This window comes from Prenolepis imparis, unplaced genomic scaffold, assembly GCF_030444845.1.
Source record: "Prenolepis imparis isolate NDT839.2.m4 unplaced genomic scaffold, iyPreImpa1.0 SCAF_13, whole genome shotgun sequence".
Classification (NCBI taxonomy): domain Eukaryota; kingdom Metazoa; phylum Arthropoda; class Insecta; order Hymenoptera; family Formicidae; genus Prenolepis; species Prenolepis imparis.
The window spans coordinates 9,765,712-9,780,684 of NW_028141171.1; the positions used below are offsets into that span (position 1 = coordinate 9,765,712).

At 38.9% G+C, this 14,973-nt stretch overlaps 1 protein-coding gene across 25 annotated transcripts in view; it reads left to right on the top strand.

Moving 5' to 3' along the window:
- Positions 1-14,973, top strand: part of Shot (dystonin-like protein short stop) — a 100,836-nt gene that overhangs the window by 17,792 nt on the left and 68,071 nt on the right. For 7 of the 25 annotated variants that reach the window (XM_083053104.1, XM_083053089.1, XM_083053091.1 and 4 more), the window contains exon 3: positions 9,899-9,960. In XM_083053104.1, the coding sequence (XP_082909230.1) occupies positions 9,899-9,960 (62 nt within the window). Of the gene's footprint in view, positions 1-2,659; positions 2,752-3,524; positions 4,458-9,898; positions 9,961-14,853; positions 14,872-14,973 lie in introns of those variants that run through there. The other 18 variants (XM_083053086.1, XM_083053087.1, XM_083053090.1 and 15 more) reach the window with 6 other exon arrangements.

Here is a 14,973-nt window from a genome sequence, read left to right on the forward strand (position 1 = left end):
CTCGCGATGCAACGTACGTGCGAGGTTCAGCGAATCACGTCGCGACTACATGCCCCCGCCAGGTCGTAGTGGTGGGGTATGTATAGTCGCGACGTGATTCGCCGAGCTCCCACGTCGCGACCCCTTCAATGCCCCACCACTACGACTCGGCGCGACGTATCGTTGCGCGTTCCGAACCTGGCAGTGCCAGTCTAGCTCCACCTCCAGTGCTCTTCTTCGATTCTTCGTGATCAATGGTCGCGCGCTTCTTGCCGGTTCGCGAAAGGACGAGTGTATTAAATTAGCGTCTTTGGCGGTTAATTATCGTATAAATCGTATAAAAGAAATATCTATTTCTAAAATATCTTCGATATTGAAGGTACGTTTTTTTATCTAAAAATTGCAGAACTCTTTCAAAAAATAATCAGGAACTATATAACTATTTAAAAGAACCTTAAAACTCTGCTCAAAACTATTAGAACTCGATGTGTAAAAAAATGTGAAGTTGGCACCTCTATTTTTTGAAACTGATTTTCGTTATCGTAAAATAACCGGAATTATTTCTAAAAATTATCAAGAACTCTTCCTATGGTTCTAAATAATTCAGAACTCTTAACAGAACTATGATAGCATAACATAGGGGTGCGAACTTTACACACCCGAAAAACACATGATAGTGTACGACGTATAGTCTCACATGTACGAGAAAATATAATACGGGATCAAAGTCACACGATAATAATAGTTTATATACGCTTTTTGTAATCCACGCGGGACGCGCGACTCGATTAACCGCGGCGGGCCTCAGAGAGGAGGTCCCCTTCAAGGTTGATCGCGGGAGCCCCAGGACCCCGGGAGTAGTAGTGGGCTGAGATCGACTATGTGGACCCGTTATGCGACTTGGCGCAAGAATGCCGCCGAGCCGGCCTCCGTAAAGTAAAGTCCGCGTTATGCTCGCGATACGAGCGCGCGTGCCTTTTCCTCTCTTTCGTCGGCTTCCACTTGCTCTCGCGAAGATCTTCGCGGATCCTGCCCTTCAAAGGATTTCGATAAAACCGAAAAAAATAATTTCTAATGCTATATATCTCTTGTGCGATATTTATTCGATTTGTTTAATGTTGCATTTAAACTTTCGCTCGTGGAGAATCTATATAATATCGAACATGCAAAGAAAGAGAGAGAGAGAAAGAGATCCTATCTCTAGCCTATTCCGATATTCCGTTGTAATGTCGTTGCGGTTTCGCTCCGTCATTTAACGGGTTCGTTGCTCGGTAATATCCCGCGGTTATATTTACGCTATATGTATACACGCGACGTAAGATACATTGAAGATATATTGGTGCGCGCCCCTTTAAGTAGAGATCAAATAAACAGATTCAAATACAATCACGAACAAGTGTCAGCAAATATCAGTATATATAGAAGCGATTATTTGATTAATAATTGATAAAAAAATTACCTTACGTGTACAGAATTTTATATAAAAGATTATCTAAAAGAGAAATTAAAAAATTGATAATAATAATTAACTCTTATTTACTATAGTTTGCGCTCTTTTGCTGGACCCGACCTTACACGGAGATTTTCGACGTACAATGTACTTCTTATATTAATGGATTTTTTATGGCTTTTTATGCATCCGCGTTTTCGGCATACCTTTATATACGTTCGCGATGTATGACGTGCTCTCTGCAAGCAGGCTATGCTCATATAAGGCAGACGAGGATGCGAGAGAGAGCGAGTTTTCTCAGAACGCATGATTCAGCACCCAGCGACATTAACAGCCGTCGTCGTCGCTCTGGTATACGGCCATTCGGCGTTTAATGAATTAACAAGGGCTCGTCCATTAGGCGTGTCCCGACGCGTTCACGGGATCAATTAAAGTCCACGGGTCAACAAGCAGCGAAAGATGCATTCGCCTCGCTTCGAGAGTATATATAGTTTAAATTGAATTCGGAACACGAAGAATATATACCGTTAGACTTTCAAAGAAGTCGGAAAAGGAGAAAGAGAGAGATGAATTGGTTTCGCATCGAGCTACCAAAGATTTGATTTTTAAGATCTTTCTTTTTTTTATTTGATAATCGATGAAATTTTTGGCGATATTTCTGCGTGACACGACGATCGCGTGTAGAATGACCTCACCTAACCGCGTGGCGTCCGGCGTCATTCTGTTTTCTTTCCGTTTCTAATTTCGTGCAGGGACACAAGAAGCGAGAGACGACCGACTCTCCTGCGTGCGTAAATATATACCTATGTACGTGGTTCGATTGCACGCGGCGACATGCATCCACGACTGCTTGCAGCGCAAGTGCAGCTGATCTTATCGTACGCGATGATGCACTTTTCGTATTCCGCATCGCTTCAATCACTTTGAACGATTAAAAATTCTTGTTTTTTTTGCTCTCTTTTGATTTTTTAACTTTAATTAAAATTTTTATTTTGATGGAAAGAGAGAGCGCGAAGATGATGACCTATCGAGTGACAGTTGAGTGCGTCTAGTCAGCCTCCGCGGCATCGGCGAATTGGTCCATGACGACCCTTTCCGATACGCAATGACGCGGGGCACCCACGTACCCATTCTCCGTTTACCATATGCGGAGAGTTCGATCTCGCGGTTAGGCGCGCTTCCATCGTCCTCTTAAGCCTCCGCCGATGCCAGGCGCGTGCGTCGGCGCTCAGTCTCCACGCGCCTTCGCGGATCGTCAGTTTGAAAAGGTCGCTCGATCCGTCCGTCCGATTTCGCTTTCCCGCTCGGTGTGTCGCGAACCGGTAGGTTCCTCGATTGTAGGTTTGGTGCCATCGGCATTTTTAATGCCATCGAGTAGAGAGAAGCAATTATCTTCGCCGGATTATTTTATCCAACAGTTTTTAAAGTGACAAAGATCGGACACTCGCTTTTCATCAAATTTGTTGTTATTATTCTTATTTAAATTCTGATTTATTTTTTCGGTTTTATGTGTAAAATCATATTTAAATTAGAACTTGCTATCAAAGCCCAAGTGCGGATAAATGAGATTGCGAAATGAATCACAAATTAATCATACTTAATCACGTTACATTTTATCGTCATTGTTGTGATTAGGTTATTCTCATCTTGGTTTTTAGCTTAATATGCTGGGATCGATTACAAATTTGATGGATACGCGGATAGGATAATGATATTTAATGGTCGGGTGTAACCATGATCGACTTTCCGAGTTTCTTAGGCGTGCACCAAGGCCGTTGAATTCTAATCTAACATGGATATATCGATTAATCATCCCTTCCACACCTACGTCGCCCCATTTCTCCTTGTTTCCATTGCTTTTCTACAATTTCCTGCATTTTTTTTCGCGGTTTCACGGTGGCTAGCATAAAAAGTAAGCTCGTGAAATAGAATATCGAAAAATTATCAATAATTTTTAGATTGACGTAATTTTTTTCTTAATGAATTTTTTTATATTAAAATTGTCGAGGGCTCTCTTCGTAAAGTCATTTATCTCTAAAAATTTCTCTTAACTCTTGAACGTCTTATTCGCACATTGTGCGTTATCGTTGCACAGGTTTTCCATCTTCGTGTTGTCACTGACAGGAGTACACGTGACGAGCCGGGAGTTTTTTCGAGAATTCACAAAGTGCCATACCGTATACGAGGTCGGAAAGATATAAAGCGACACTCGCATTTGCATACCGCGCGGCAGGTTGGAATCCGAAGGTAAGAGAATCCTTGGCCGATTCTCCGAACGATCGACGGAACGGTTTGAGAATTCGATCGCGTTCCAAGTTCGAACCTGGTGCACGTCGTGTGTGTAAACAGCGACCAGATAATCGACGGGCATCCCAGGACTCGTGCATCGAGCATTCTAAACGCTCTGACCACCAACGATACGGCAGAAACGAGAATCTATTCAACGAACGATCGATTCGTAAACTAGAAGCTCCTCCGACTCGAGGATGAATCTCGAGAAAAAGAGAGAGAGACGATAAACTTGCGAAAATGTAAAAAAAAATATTTATTATACGAACCGAACGAACAGTGAGTCAAAGTATCTCAAGGTGCGATTTTTACAAACAGATTAAAATCTCGAACGGTGAACGCGATTTAGACGCGAATAAAAATCGAATTTTTCGAACGAAGAGAACAGAGTGTGTCGGTTCGTGAATGGTGTCATGATAGTTGGCCTAGCCGGGCATGAACGTTGAAACTTGCACCCTTTACTTCGCTGGGACGGCCCGGGGTCCGGAGAAGGACAGGATGTCGACCCAGGCATATTACAAGGAGCGGCTCGGCTTCGATCCGGCCGACACCGTAGCCGAGCATCAGCGCGAGCAGCGCTCTCAACACGGTTACGAGGAGTCGCTCTCCAAGTTCAAAGGTCAGAATGCGAACGGATTCCCGGAGGAAAGTCCGGGATGCAATGGCGTGATTGGGGAACACCGCGCCGGCAACACCCAGGCTTTCTGGGGCTGCTGGGCGATGTTCATTGAGGCGCACGGTAGGTGGAAAAGAGGCGAACAGTTGGCATGCGGATGCTGGAAGATTTTCGTGAGAAGCTCACCCCCGTTTTATCTTCTCTTCACATTTTTTTCCTTCCTGTGAATTTATTTTTTCATCCCTTTTTTGTGTGCGTCAGAATTTTTATCCTATTCCCGTTCGTATTTTCTTATTATTTTCGATAGGTAAAACAAGTTTGTTAGCTGAATTGTCTATCTGATATTTTTATATAAAACCGGTATATAAATACGCGAGGGACGATTTATCCTTTTCGTGCGAAATAAATGTCTTCAGGAGTTATTCATTGCAAATTTTATTCTAAACACGCGGATGTCCTTCGCAGCATGCAAATTTCAACATTTTTACCCAATTTAAAAACAGATACTTAAAAGCGGTATTTATAATTACGGTGGCTCTATACAATTTATGACGATATTGAAATTAATATTTATGATGCAAGAAATATAAAAAAAAATTTATAAAATAATGTTAAAGATAATGTGACTTAAATTTGTATAAATAGTGTAGTACTTTTTTCTTGAACTGATATTATTAGTTATTTGAAACGCGCGTTTCAAGTTAATTACAAAATTTAATTACGGATTATTTATGGTATTTATAATATATAAATATTTTCAGCTGTACTGTATGTCTTTAAATATGTAGTGCGTTTGCTTACAGTTTGCAAATTTACTCACACAGTGTTTTTTATTAATTTTGCAATAAATTGATCCAACAATGCTTTTGTAACACGCGAGAGGCGCCAGAAGAGATCCGTCGAGTTTTGCTTTCGGAACGTTTGTTTGATAAATGTTTGAGTTACGAGTGTCGCTTTCCTCGCCTTGTCTGTCCTTTTAGCAGCGTCGGATATACATATTCAAAGAGAGTGCAGAGAATAATCTAAATCGTGTCACTGCGTTTACATAACATAATAAGTAGGCAGATAACGAAAGTCAGCGGTTCTCCCTTATCGTTTCGCCTATATACTTAAACCAAAATGCATCTCGACGCTGCTCTATTCATCTGCGTGAAAAAAAAATTTTCAGAATTCGACGTATTCGTAAAGCTGCCAGATCCGGTATTTCTTCTGCACGGCCCACTATTTTACAAACGTGCCAGGTGGACAAACAATAAACAATGGCCGTCGCTTTTCATAATCCCTACCCACTCGGATTGCGTATATATAAATGATTCGTGATACGCCCAAGTATTGGCTTTTCACTTAGCAAAAGTAAACGGCCGGAAGACTCGTGTACGAATGACGTCAGCGCCGTATCGTTAACCTGTTACGTTGAGATTGATCGCTAATTTATCGTAATTAACCCGGCATCTCGTGTCCGGTTAAGAGTAATTCGTTTCGTGATGCCACCGTTATATCGTTATCGCCGACGATGTTGTTGCATTCGTATATCGTATCCTATTCTATCGCGTCCGCCCGCTTAGCCTCTTCTTTTGACGGAGCCGACGATGCCGAAGGACGTGATATTATGAAATCGAGAGACTCTCATCCGCGCGTTACGATCTCCTCTTTGCATGAGCGAAGCAATTAATAACGGAAGCGTAAAATGCACGCGCGCGTCGTTGCTCGCGAATAAATGGTATACATGATATATGAACCAAAGATGTCAATCATGGCATTTTGCGCGAGGTAGGTTCTCTTTCATAGTTTCTTTAAAGACTTCTTCCCACGAAACGTTCGCTTGATGAATGTTTGAATATTGAGCGTATACAAATGAAACAACGCGTGAATCCTCTCTTGAATAACAAAAGTGCAACTAAAAGAAAAAATTAATAATATTTTGAAAAATACAAATAAATTTGAGAACGTTCACAAATTAATTAAAACGGGGCTTCAACCTTTGAAAATTCTTTTAATTAAAAAATTTGATTTATTATCAGGATATAATTGTATGTTTAATAAAATTGTTCATTCAAGTTTTTGAATAATCTCTTTACTTTTGGAATCATTGAATATTTGATAAAAGTATACCATATTATTTTGTATTAGCCTAAATGCCGAAAGGGTATCGCGTAAATTGCTGTCAAGAATTTCCGAAAAGAATAAATAATATGATGAATACGTTCATTGATATTTATCTTTAGCTCCTGTAACGTCAGTTACTTTTATCGGAGCTTCCACATTCCAGCATCCGTATCCGCCAACAAGGACTTTACTGAAGAAAGCATGCGTGTCAGCGCATTTCTTCGGGATTAGTTCATAGCTCTCTTTTTCTGCCGATGCGCTTACGTCTTTTTATAGGTATATAGAAAGAGAAACAATTGAAAGACATAAAATAAATACTAAATATAGGATTTATTTGTATTAGGAAAAAATATTTATTAAAAAATACATTTTATTAAAATTAGTAATTTATATAGGTAACTTAAATATGAATATAATTGAGGATTATTAATTATATGTCTGTGTTTATCATATAAGGATGATTTTAGAAATGTATAATCTATTATTTATTAATATGAATAATTTGAATTCTAAAGCATATAATTTAATCTCATGTCGTAATTTTTCGTCAGTCACAATCAAATCCTTATAGATTTGATTGTAAAATTTGATTGTCTGTAGACATAGATTGGCGAAAACTAGCCATTAGAATCGTGCCAATTAATGACTGACAGTTCACGCAAAGCTATCTCCGTCCTAGTTGTGCCATTGCGAGAATTGGATTCTCCGAAATTACGTTAGTTTCTCGTGATTGGGTCGTACTAGATCGCTATGGCATGATTGATAGAAATCGAAAGCCATCGTTGGCGGAATTTAGATTCTAACTCTCTTAGTAACATTCAAGATATCAACCGATTGAATTGAACCGTAACTTTGTTTACTCTCATTAATGTCAATACTGATTATACGCTGGAATTTCTTCCGAGACATAACAGATTAAACCATCTCTCAATCAATGCTCTCTTTAACTATGCCATTAAGTTTAAAAAATGTTTAGCACACGCCGGAAATACATTCAATATCGTAGAAATAACATTATTGGTTATATATAAGGTTATATACAAGGAGAGTTTCTATATTTTTTAATTTTTTTCATTAGAGAAGAATTTAAACGATATATTAATCTTCATGCTTGATTGAGATATTTTTCTGCCGATGCGCTTACGTCTTTTTATATATAGAGAGAAATAATTAAATAATATAGTATGGATTAACAAATAAACAAACATAATCGTTTAGTCACATGTTCCATTTTCTTATATTAGAAGAATTACGATTAAATATAAATTTCTTTACGCAAGCTTTTAATTCGAGAAAAATCGACCTTGAATTTCGTCAGAAAAAAATTAAGTCGCGATTTACAGGATCATATCTTGTATATTGTTAATTAAACCACGTTGTTCGATGTAGTGTTATTGGCAAAGTGTTAAAACTGGGCCAAACTTGGACCCAGCAACGAGGTGAGATAATCTACGAAGAACAAATGTTAGGTTCGCAGAAAATGGATATATGCGATTTAGCGTAAGTTAAGCCGCAAAGTTCGCTAAACCATCAGGCGCAGGTGCGTGCATATAAGACATTAATAAACTCTTTCCGTACTAAATAAAGTTTCCGATACATACTTGTCACGCAAGATCACAATCTACATCATCTGAATGATGAGAACACATTCTGAAAAAAGGTGTTTGAAATTAGAATTATTTCCTATTAATAAAATATAATGTAGCGGCTAATATAAATCATCTAGTTGCAAAAGTATTATAGTAGAGATAAGGTCTTGTGTTAAATATATTTCTCTCGCGGATGATTATTACATTTGACCATATTTACATTTTATTTCGTTAACGTTACCGTAAGGCATGTTGAGTAACTTGTAGCAGTGTCATTGAACGCGTCGTGCATGTTCATTAAAATATTTGATTCGCGATTCTCACAGTGAGAGCGACAGGCGCACTCGGGAAATGTGATCGTTCACAGAACAGGCCACTCGAGATATTTCTAAATCTAGAAGTGTTTCCGAGAGAGTGTACCTCTCGCCTTACCTCTTATTTTGTATCGTCTGGCGGCATTAGGCTGACACTTAGGCCGGCTTGTCGACCGGGTTTAAACATACCCGCGGTCGATGATACCGTCGTTCGAGAGTGGCGTTAACTTTTCACGGGATACGATGATGAAGTGTCAAGAGTACGCGCTGTAAATCATAGCTCAATCGAATCACGGATCCGATAAATCTCCACGCTAATTTTCCGCAATTAATCGTGAAGACGAATGACTTGTTAATTTAATTTCAGTTAAAACGTTCCACATAATACACACTATATTACATATATAAAATAACAGTCTAGTAATGTAATGTATTTTTACTATAAAAAAAAAAAAGTCGCTGCGGTCTGTATATGTTTCGACATCTCGAGTCGATCATCAAATTTATTATTTGTGTCGTAATTGATGTCGGAGATGTTTGCGTTGATTATTTACTGCTTAAATTTCTTTTAGTTACCGCGCGATTGCGCTACAAGAATGTAGTCATTATTTCGCAAGAAATTAATTTACATTTATATGTGCTCGATTTGACGTTTCTTACAATTTCAACTGTTGCGTCGTATCGACGATAAAACAACAAATCTTGAATAATAATTTCGGAACCGAAAAATATATTTGACACCGCATAATATGTGATGCATCAAAATTTTGTTCATAATTGTGTTTATTTAACACAATTATCGATAATCTTTAGAACACTATCTCGGACTTTCAAAGACAGTCTAAAGTAGGCTTCGCTTTTATTATCGTACGACCTATTGTCCGGATTTTTGTGCCTCGCATGCTAAACCGATGGAGCAGCTTGCCAAGCCGGCCGACCTTCTGTCGGTCGCTCTTCGTTCTTCGTCCGCTTGCCTACCAGTCTACCTGCTTGACCCTCATCTGACGTGACCCGATCTGGTTGCTTGCGACTTTGGTTTCATTATACTGACCTCGACCATCCTTAAAGGGCCCATTTCTAGGTGGCATTGCGCTACGACGTTCTCACTGTCATGTTGGAGAACTGAGCAAAACGTCACATCGACGCGATAATAGCTGCATCTATCAGTGTGATGAATTGCGAAATTCGATTTTCACAGTAATCTATCGTAGCTGTTGATGACGAGCTATTGATAGACACAGTGACATATATTTATAATATATGCATGATATCTATATAGTACATACATTCTACATTCGCAGTATAACACCGAACAAGGCTGCGCTTGTGACATAATTGTAGTAGCAACGATTATAGTTATGCGAATTGACATGAATCGTTGGTAATATATGCTAATGTTACAAGAGATACTACTTACATTTACTATTATGAATACAAGTGTAATGCGTTGTATTATTGCCTAATATTATTATTATAATTGTCATAACGCAAAATAGCCACTGAAGGAAGAGACCGTTCCACGTGTTTCTGATAACTTTTTTTCGTGTGTTTGCAGACGAACGAGATGCTATACAGAAGAAGACCTTCACGAAATGGGTGAACAAGCACTTGAAAAAGGTGAGACTGTTTCTCGAATTATTCTACCAGTTTTATTACTTATTTGGCGTTTTGCGAATAATTCACGCAAGTCTTTTGCTCACGCCATTATTTAATTAGCGCGATAGCACTATGAAATATATTCTACTGGAGTAACAATATACAAATGAACGAGCCTGGAACGAATTATAATAATTTGTAAAAAATTATAAATTGCATATCTCTCGTAAAAATGTTTTAATTATAGTAGTTTACTTTATATAATATTTACTTTGATAAATAAAAAACTTAATTGCATATACTTTCAGTATATGTACACAATATATGCTTGAATCAATCATATTTTTTTAAGAATCTGCAGTTGAAAAAAATATGATTTTGACACTCTGCTAAATATAGCTGCTAAAGACTTAAATTATTAGCGTATATTATACGTCAGGCTCATCCGTGGAATTATTAGGTGTGCGGCCTCTGCCTTGGTCTTATCGTTATGCGTCGAGATTTTCTTTTTCTCGTCTTTCGGTAAACAAATCTCAAATTTGTGCGTGATGACACATAATGGCTCGCTTCATCCATTTGCGGACTCTTTGTCCTACACGCATATAAACTATGTGACGAAATTACTCACGTAGGTGGATTGTCATTTCGCGTACAAAGTAATAAATCGTCCTCGCGAAAGGATTTACGGTCCGTGTTAACCGTGACACGAGAGAGAGAGAGGGGGGGGGGATATACATATATAGAGAGAAAATTTATTTCTCGTTCAAATTATTTTTACTCAATCGGAGAAGAGAAATTTATACGTTGATAGACACTTTCGAAGCACATAAAAAAACAAATCTACACGAAAGAGAGCGGCGTAAAAGCAGTGAATGCGCCGTCAAATCGAAACGATCCGTGGACGAACAATCGCCACGGCGAAAGTGCCAAAGTCACCGTTGGAAGTAGGAAACAAACGCGTAGAGTAGCACGAGCACAAACGAGCATTTGCATTTCGAATGCGATGAAACGACGACACGATAGTTGTTCCGCAGTTCACGCGCGACAAAAGGGGGCCCGACGCGGTCCCCGACTTTCGAAAGGATATATGTACGTCGTCGCGCCTTCTCTCGCATTCGTCGCCTTAACACAAGTAGGCGTCTCTCGCGTGCGCACGCGAATCGCTGCGTAAAAATAAGTAAACTCTCGTTGCGCAACGACGGTCCCGATATTGCGGCCCCCGTGTTGCGTATGTGGCACACACGTGGGTCGAAAGTACCTGGTCGCGCGAGAGAGGAGATACGACTATAGAAGGCAGCGGACCGAGCAAAAGACAACCGGGCGACACGCGCGATCGGGGAAAATAAATCGAGCGACAAATCGTCATGATACGTGTTTGTTTAATCAAAATTTTCGCCGGCCTATTTTACACGCGTCGGAAAAATGTCTATTTCTGTCGCTGTCACATTTTCGCAGACTAACATAAGAGATCGCGATTTTGAGAACTCTGTTGGCTCGATAAGAATTATCTAAAATAAATATCGTTTTTCTGGGCAAGAATCAGATAGCGATCGATAGTAGAGATACCGGTGAGCTTTGATCTTCGCTATCTGATCAATCTGAGCGCCGGACGCTGCATCGTATGTTCGTGATAAGAGTGCGGCTAAATGTTTCTCGACCGAGAGGACCAAGTGTCTGTTCTGTACTGTCTGTTGCTCCGCTTTGCATGTCTTCGAGATCGTCGAGCGTGAGTAACCGCGAGCTACGACTGGATTCTCCGCCATAAGAGAGTGCGTCGTGCACGCTTGCATTTCACAGCTATTGCAGTCGCGATTTTATGGCGAATATTTGCATATCACGAACAGTGTTGAGAAACATTAACATTCGCGCGCTTTTATATACTGAGATTTAAGAGAATTATCTACTCGGAACGATAATAAAATATATTATGTCTCGTAATTTCGCATCACGTCAGTCATATTTGTGAATCATTGCTAAATATACAATTCTTGCTAAAATATTTTTAGATTATGTTAGATAAAGTTGATAAATGATAAAGATTTTAGAAATCACATCAATTGTCACTTTGCGCATTTTTTTGATAAGATTCAATATAATATGGACTTTATCAGATAAATTCTTGAGATAAGTTTTAAGAGAAGTTATTATTTACGGCCCTTTAAGTAAGTGAAATAATATATTATATGATATTAATCGCGAGATCATTCAAGATATCTCACAATTATTATCGCTTTTTACACTACAAAGTAAATTAAAAAATGCCCTTGAAAAAATATTAATTCTTTCAAATTTTTAATTTTGAACGAAGATATCAAAGAAGATATGTAAACGAGATACATTTGCACATATTCGCTGCGAAATCTACAATCCAGATAAAGTCGTTTGCATATTAATCTACACGCAAACATAAATGTTTAATTAACTCGTCAATTACACTCTCGAGAGCGAGAGAAAATTCACGACACGCAGGAATCGTGTCTAGCTCGGTTCGGCAGTATGCACCGCGCGTATGTCAGTCAGGATTTAATACGGACAATGATTCATCCATCACCGCGGAGTCGAACCGAACCGAGTCGAGTCGAGTCGAGTTAAAGTCTGCCGCGAGGCAGACCGGGTCTTTGCAGCGGCGCCAGGAATGGTTCGCGAATCACGGCCGTATACGGGTGGAGTTGTCCCGTCGACGTATAATTATCGTAAGCTGGCATCGTTCTGTCGTGCCGTTTCCTGCTCCGTTTCTCGTTCTTCGTCTCACTCTCGTTGCATGCTTTTTTCCGTGATAAAGCAGGATTATAACGGATGCGATTTGCAGCGAGCGCACCGATGAATGCGCTTTATCGCCGGATGTCACTGATGTAGATCAAATGCGAAAAAATTTGTATAAATAGAACATTTAATTTATATAAATTTTTAATTTATCAAAATCACACAATACAGCACTTTTTATTGTCAAATGTCTCTCTCTCATTTTATATAAATTTTATCTTTATTTATATTTATGATTTTAATTAATATATATGAATTTAAAACTTATTTATAAATAAAAAAATTTTGTGAGAGAAAAAGAAGACATTTGACAGTAATAAATGTTGTATTGTGTGATTTTGCTTGTCTTGAATAAATCGCCTTTTGTGATTAATTTGATGTCGATCTCCTTTTAATAAAAACCGAGAGAGATCGAAAAAAAGAACGATAAGAACGAATATGTATTCTGAACCGAGTATAATACCTGCGAGTGTTAAGCGCGACTCGTGTGAATGGCGTTTTAATGATCGCGGCCTTCCTCGCAAACTCGTGTATCACGTGCACCTTTATAACGCGACATAATGTTCTATTGTTGATATGAGCAATCGGGCGGCCTCTCTCTTTCTTAGTGCAACGAATAATACGATTACAGGGTCAAGGTGTTGCGAACTTTTTTGCGTTCTCCAATCGTTTGTTCAAGCTACGCCTTCGCAATAAACAAATCCACCGATCTCTCTGATCTCTCTGACAACTTATTCATTGATATATATTTTCAATTGCTAATTAACACCATTGGAAAAATAATCTATTTTAAATTAGCTAAAGAATCCATATGGTTGAGTTTAAGAATGTCATTGGTTTCGGAACACTCCGTTTAGCGAATAGAATCGAACGCCTATCTCAAACCCTCGAAATGGCTAATTCCATCACCTAGGAGGTACCATAAAAACAATGACGATATTCGATATATTTACGTGTCGCGCAAATACCGGTTGCCGGAATCGACCCACGGTCGTTCGGTTTCGTGCGCCCACGTTTGGTCTTGCGAGCCTGACCTTATTCGGAAACCCTCTTCGAAAGTGCCCGTTCCCGATTTACCGTCTCTCCCGCCCTGGACGGTAGAGGTGGGGCTGTAGGGCAGGTGAGATAGCGTTCCTTCGGGGCACCGGTTGTCGGGGGGGGGGGGGGGTCGATCGAGCAAGCTCATGGGGCACAGGAAGGTTGAAAGGGGCGAGAAGAGCCTTTTACAGCTGTTTTGGATGCGCCTTTGATCTACAGCACGAAACATGCGGCGCTTACGTAATCACAATGCGACGAACACCCTACATTCTCGGCTTTTTCGTATCTGTTTTTATATTCATCGTATTGTATATTTGAAAGAGGAATATAACGTAGTGTATCTTCAAGTTGAAGATTTCTCTCTATTGATGTCATAATTAAATACATCATATTAATTCATAAAAGTTTAGTTAATTAATATAAGAGAGAATGAAAGCAATACAATTAATAATACATTTAATAAGCAATTAATACATTTATCTAATAATTGTTTATTAATGAATTTCATAAAGATCTATTTCTCTTGTATTTTCTTTTTAATAAATTATTTCTTCTGAAAAATTGATATTACAAGAGCTGTTTCCTTGGAACACAGCTTTTAACTGCATGTTTTTTTAAAAATTCTATATTGCAACTAGTCGATAGATAACAGATTAGTAGATTAGTAGTAGATAACAGATTGCGAATCGCTCTTCGTAAAAAGATGGCAATTTTGAGCTTCACATTTTGTAAGACCTTGTGGTTATTACGTTCGCGGAATCACGCGGATACAGGAAGTGGACGATTTTGTGCGAACCAGAGTAATGGAGGACAGAGTAATGAACATAGCCCAATGTTGCGTAAGAATGAAAGCTGTTTTTCGTCGGTCCCTCGAAGAACACTTACATCTGCGTAAAACGCATTATCTGAAAATCGCGTTACTTAAAAGTTGCGTGATCAACGCAACGTTTATCATAATAATAATTATAATAATGACATGTTACTGTCAACGTATAACGATAAGACCAAGAATGAAACGCTGTATTCAACGTAAGCTCTCCCACGCGATTGGCCTAATTATATGTAAATTGTTATCGCATTCACATCGATTTGTTGCATTTTTGTTTTCTGCAGCATTGGAAATACGTTAAGGTATGTATCATGATTACTCCTTTTATGATGTATCATGTATCAGGATGAAAATATGTGTGTCGATATGATGCATTCATTTATTATTGTGGACTTGAGTATTAA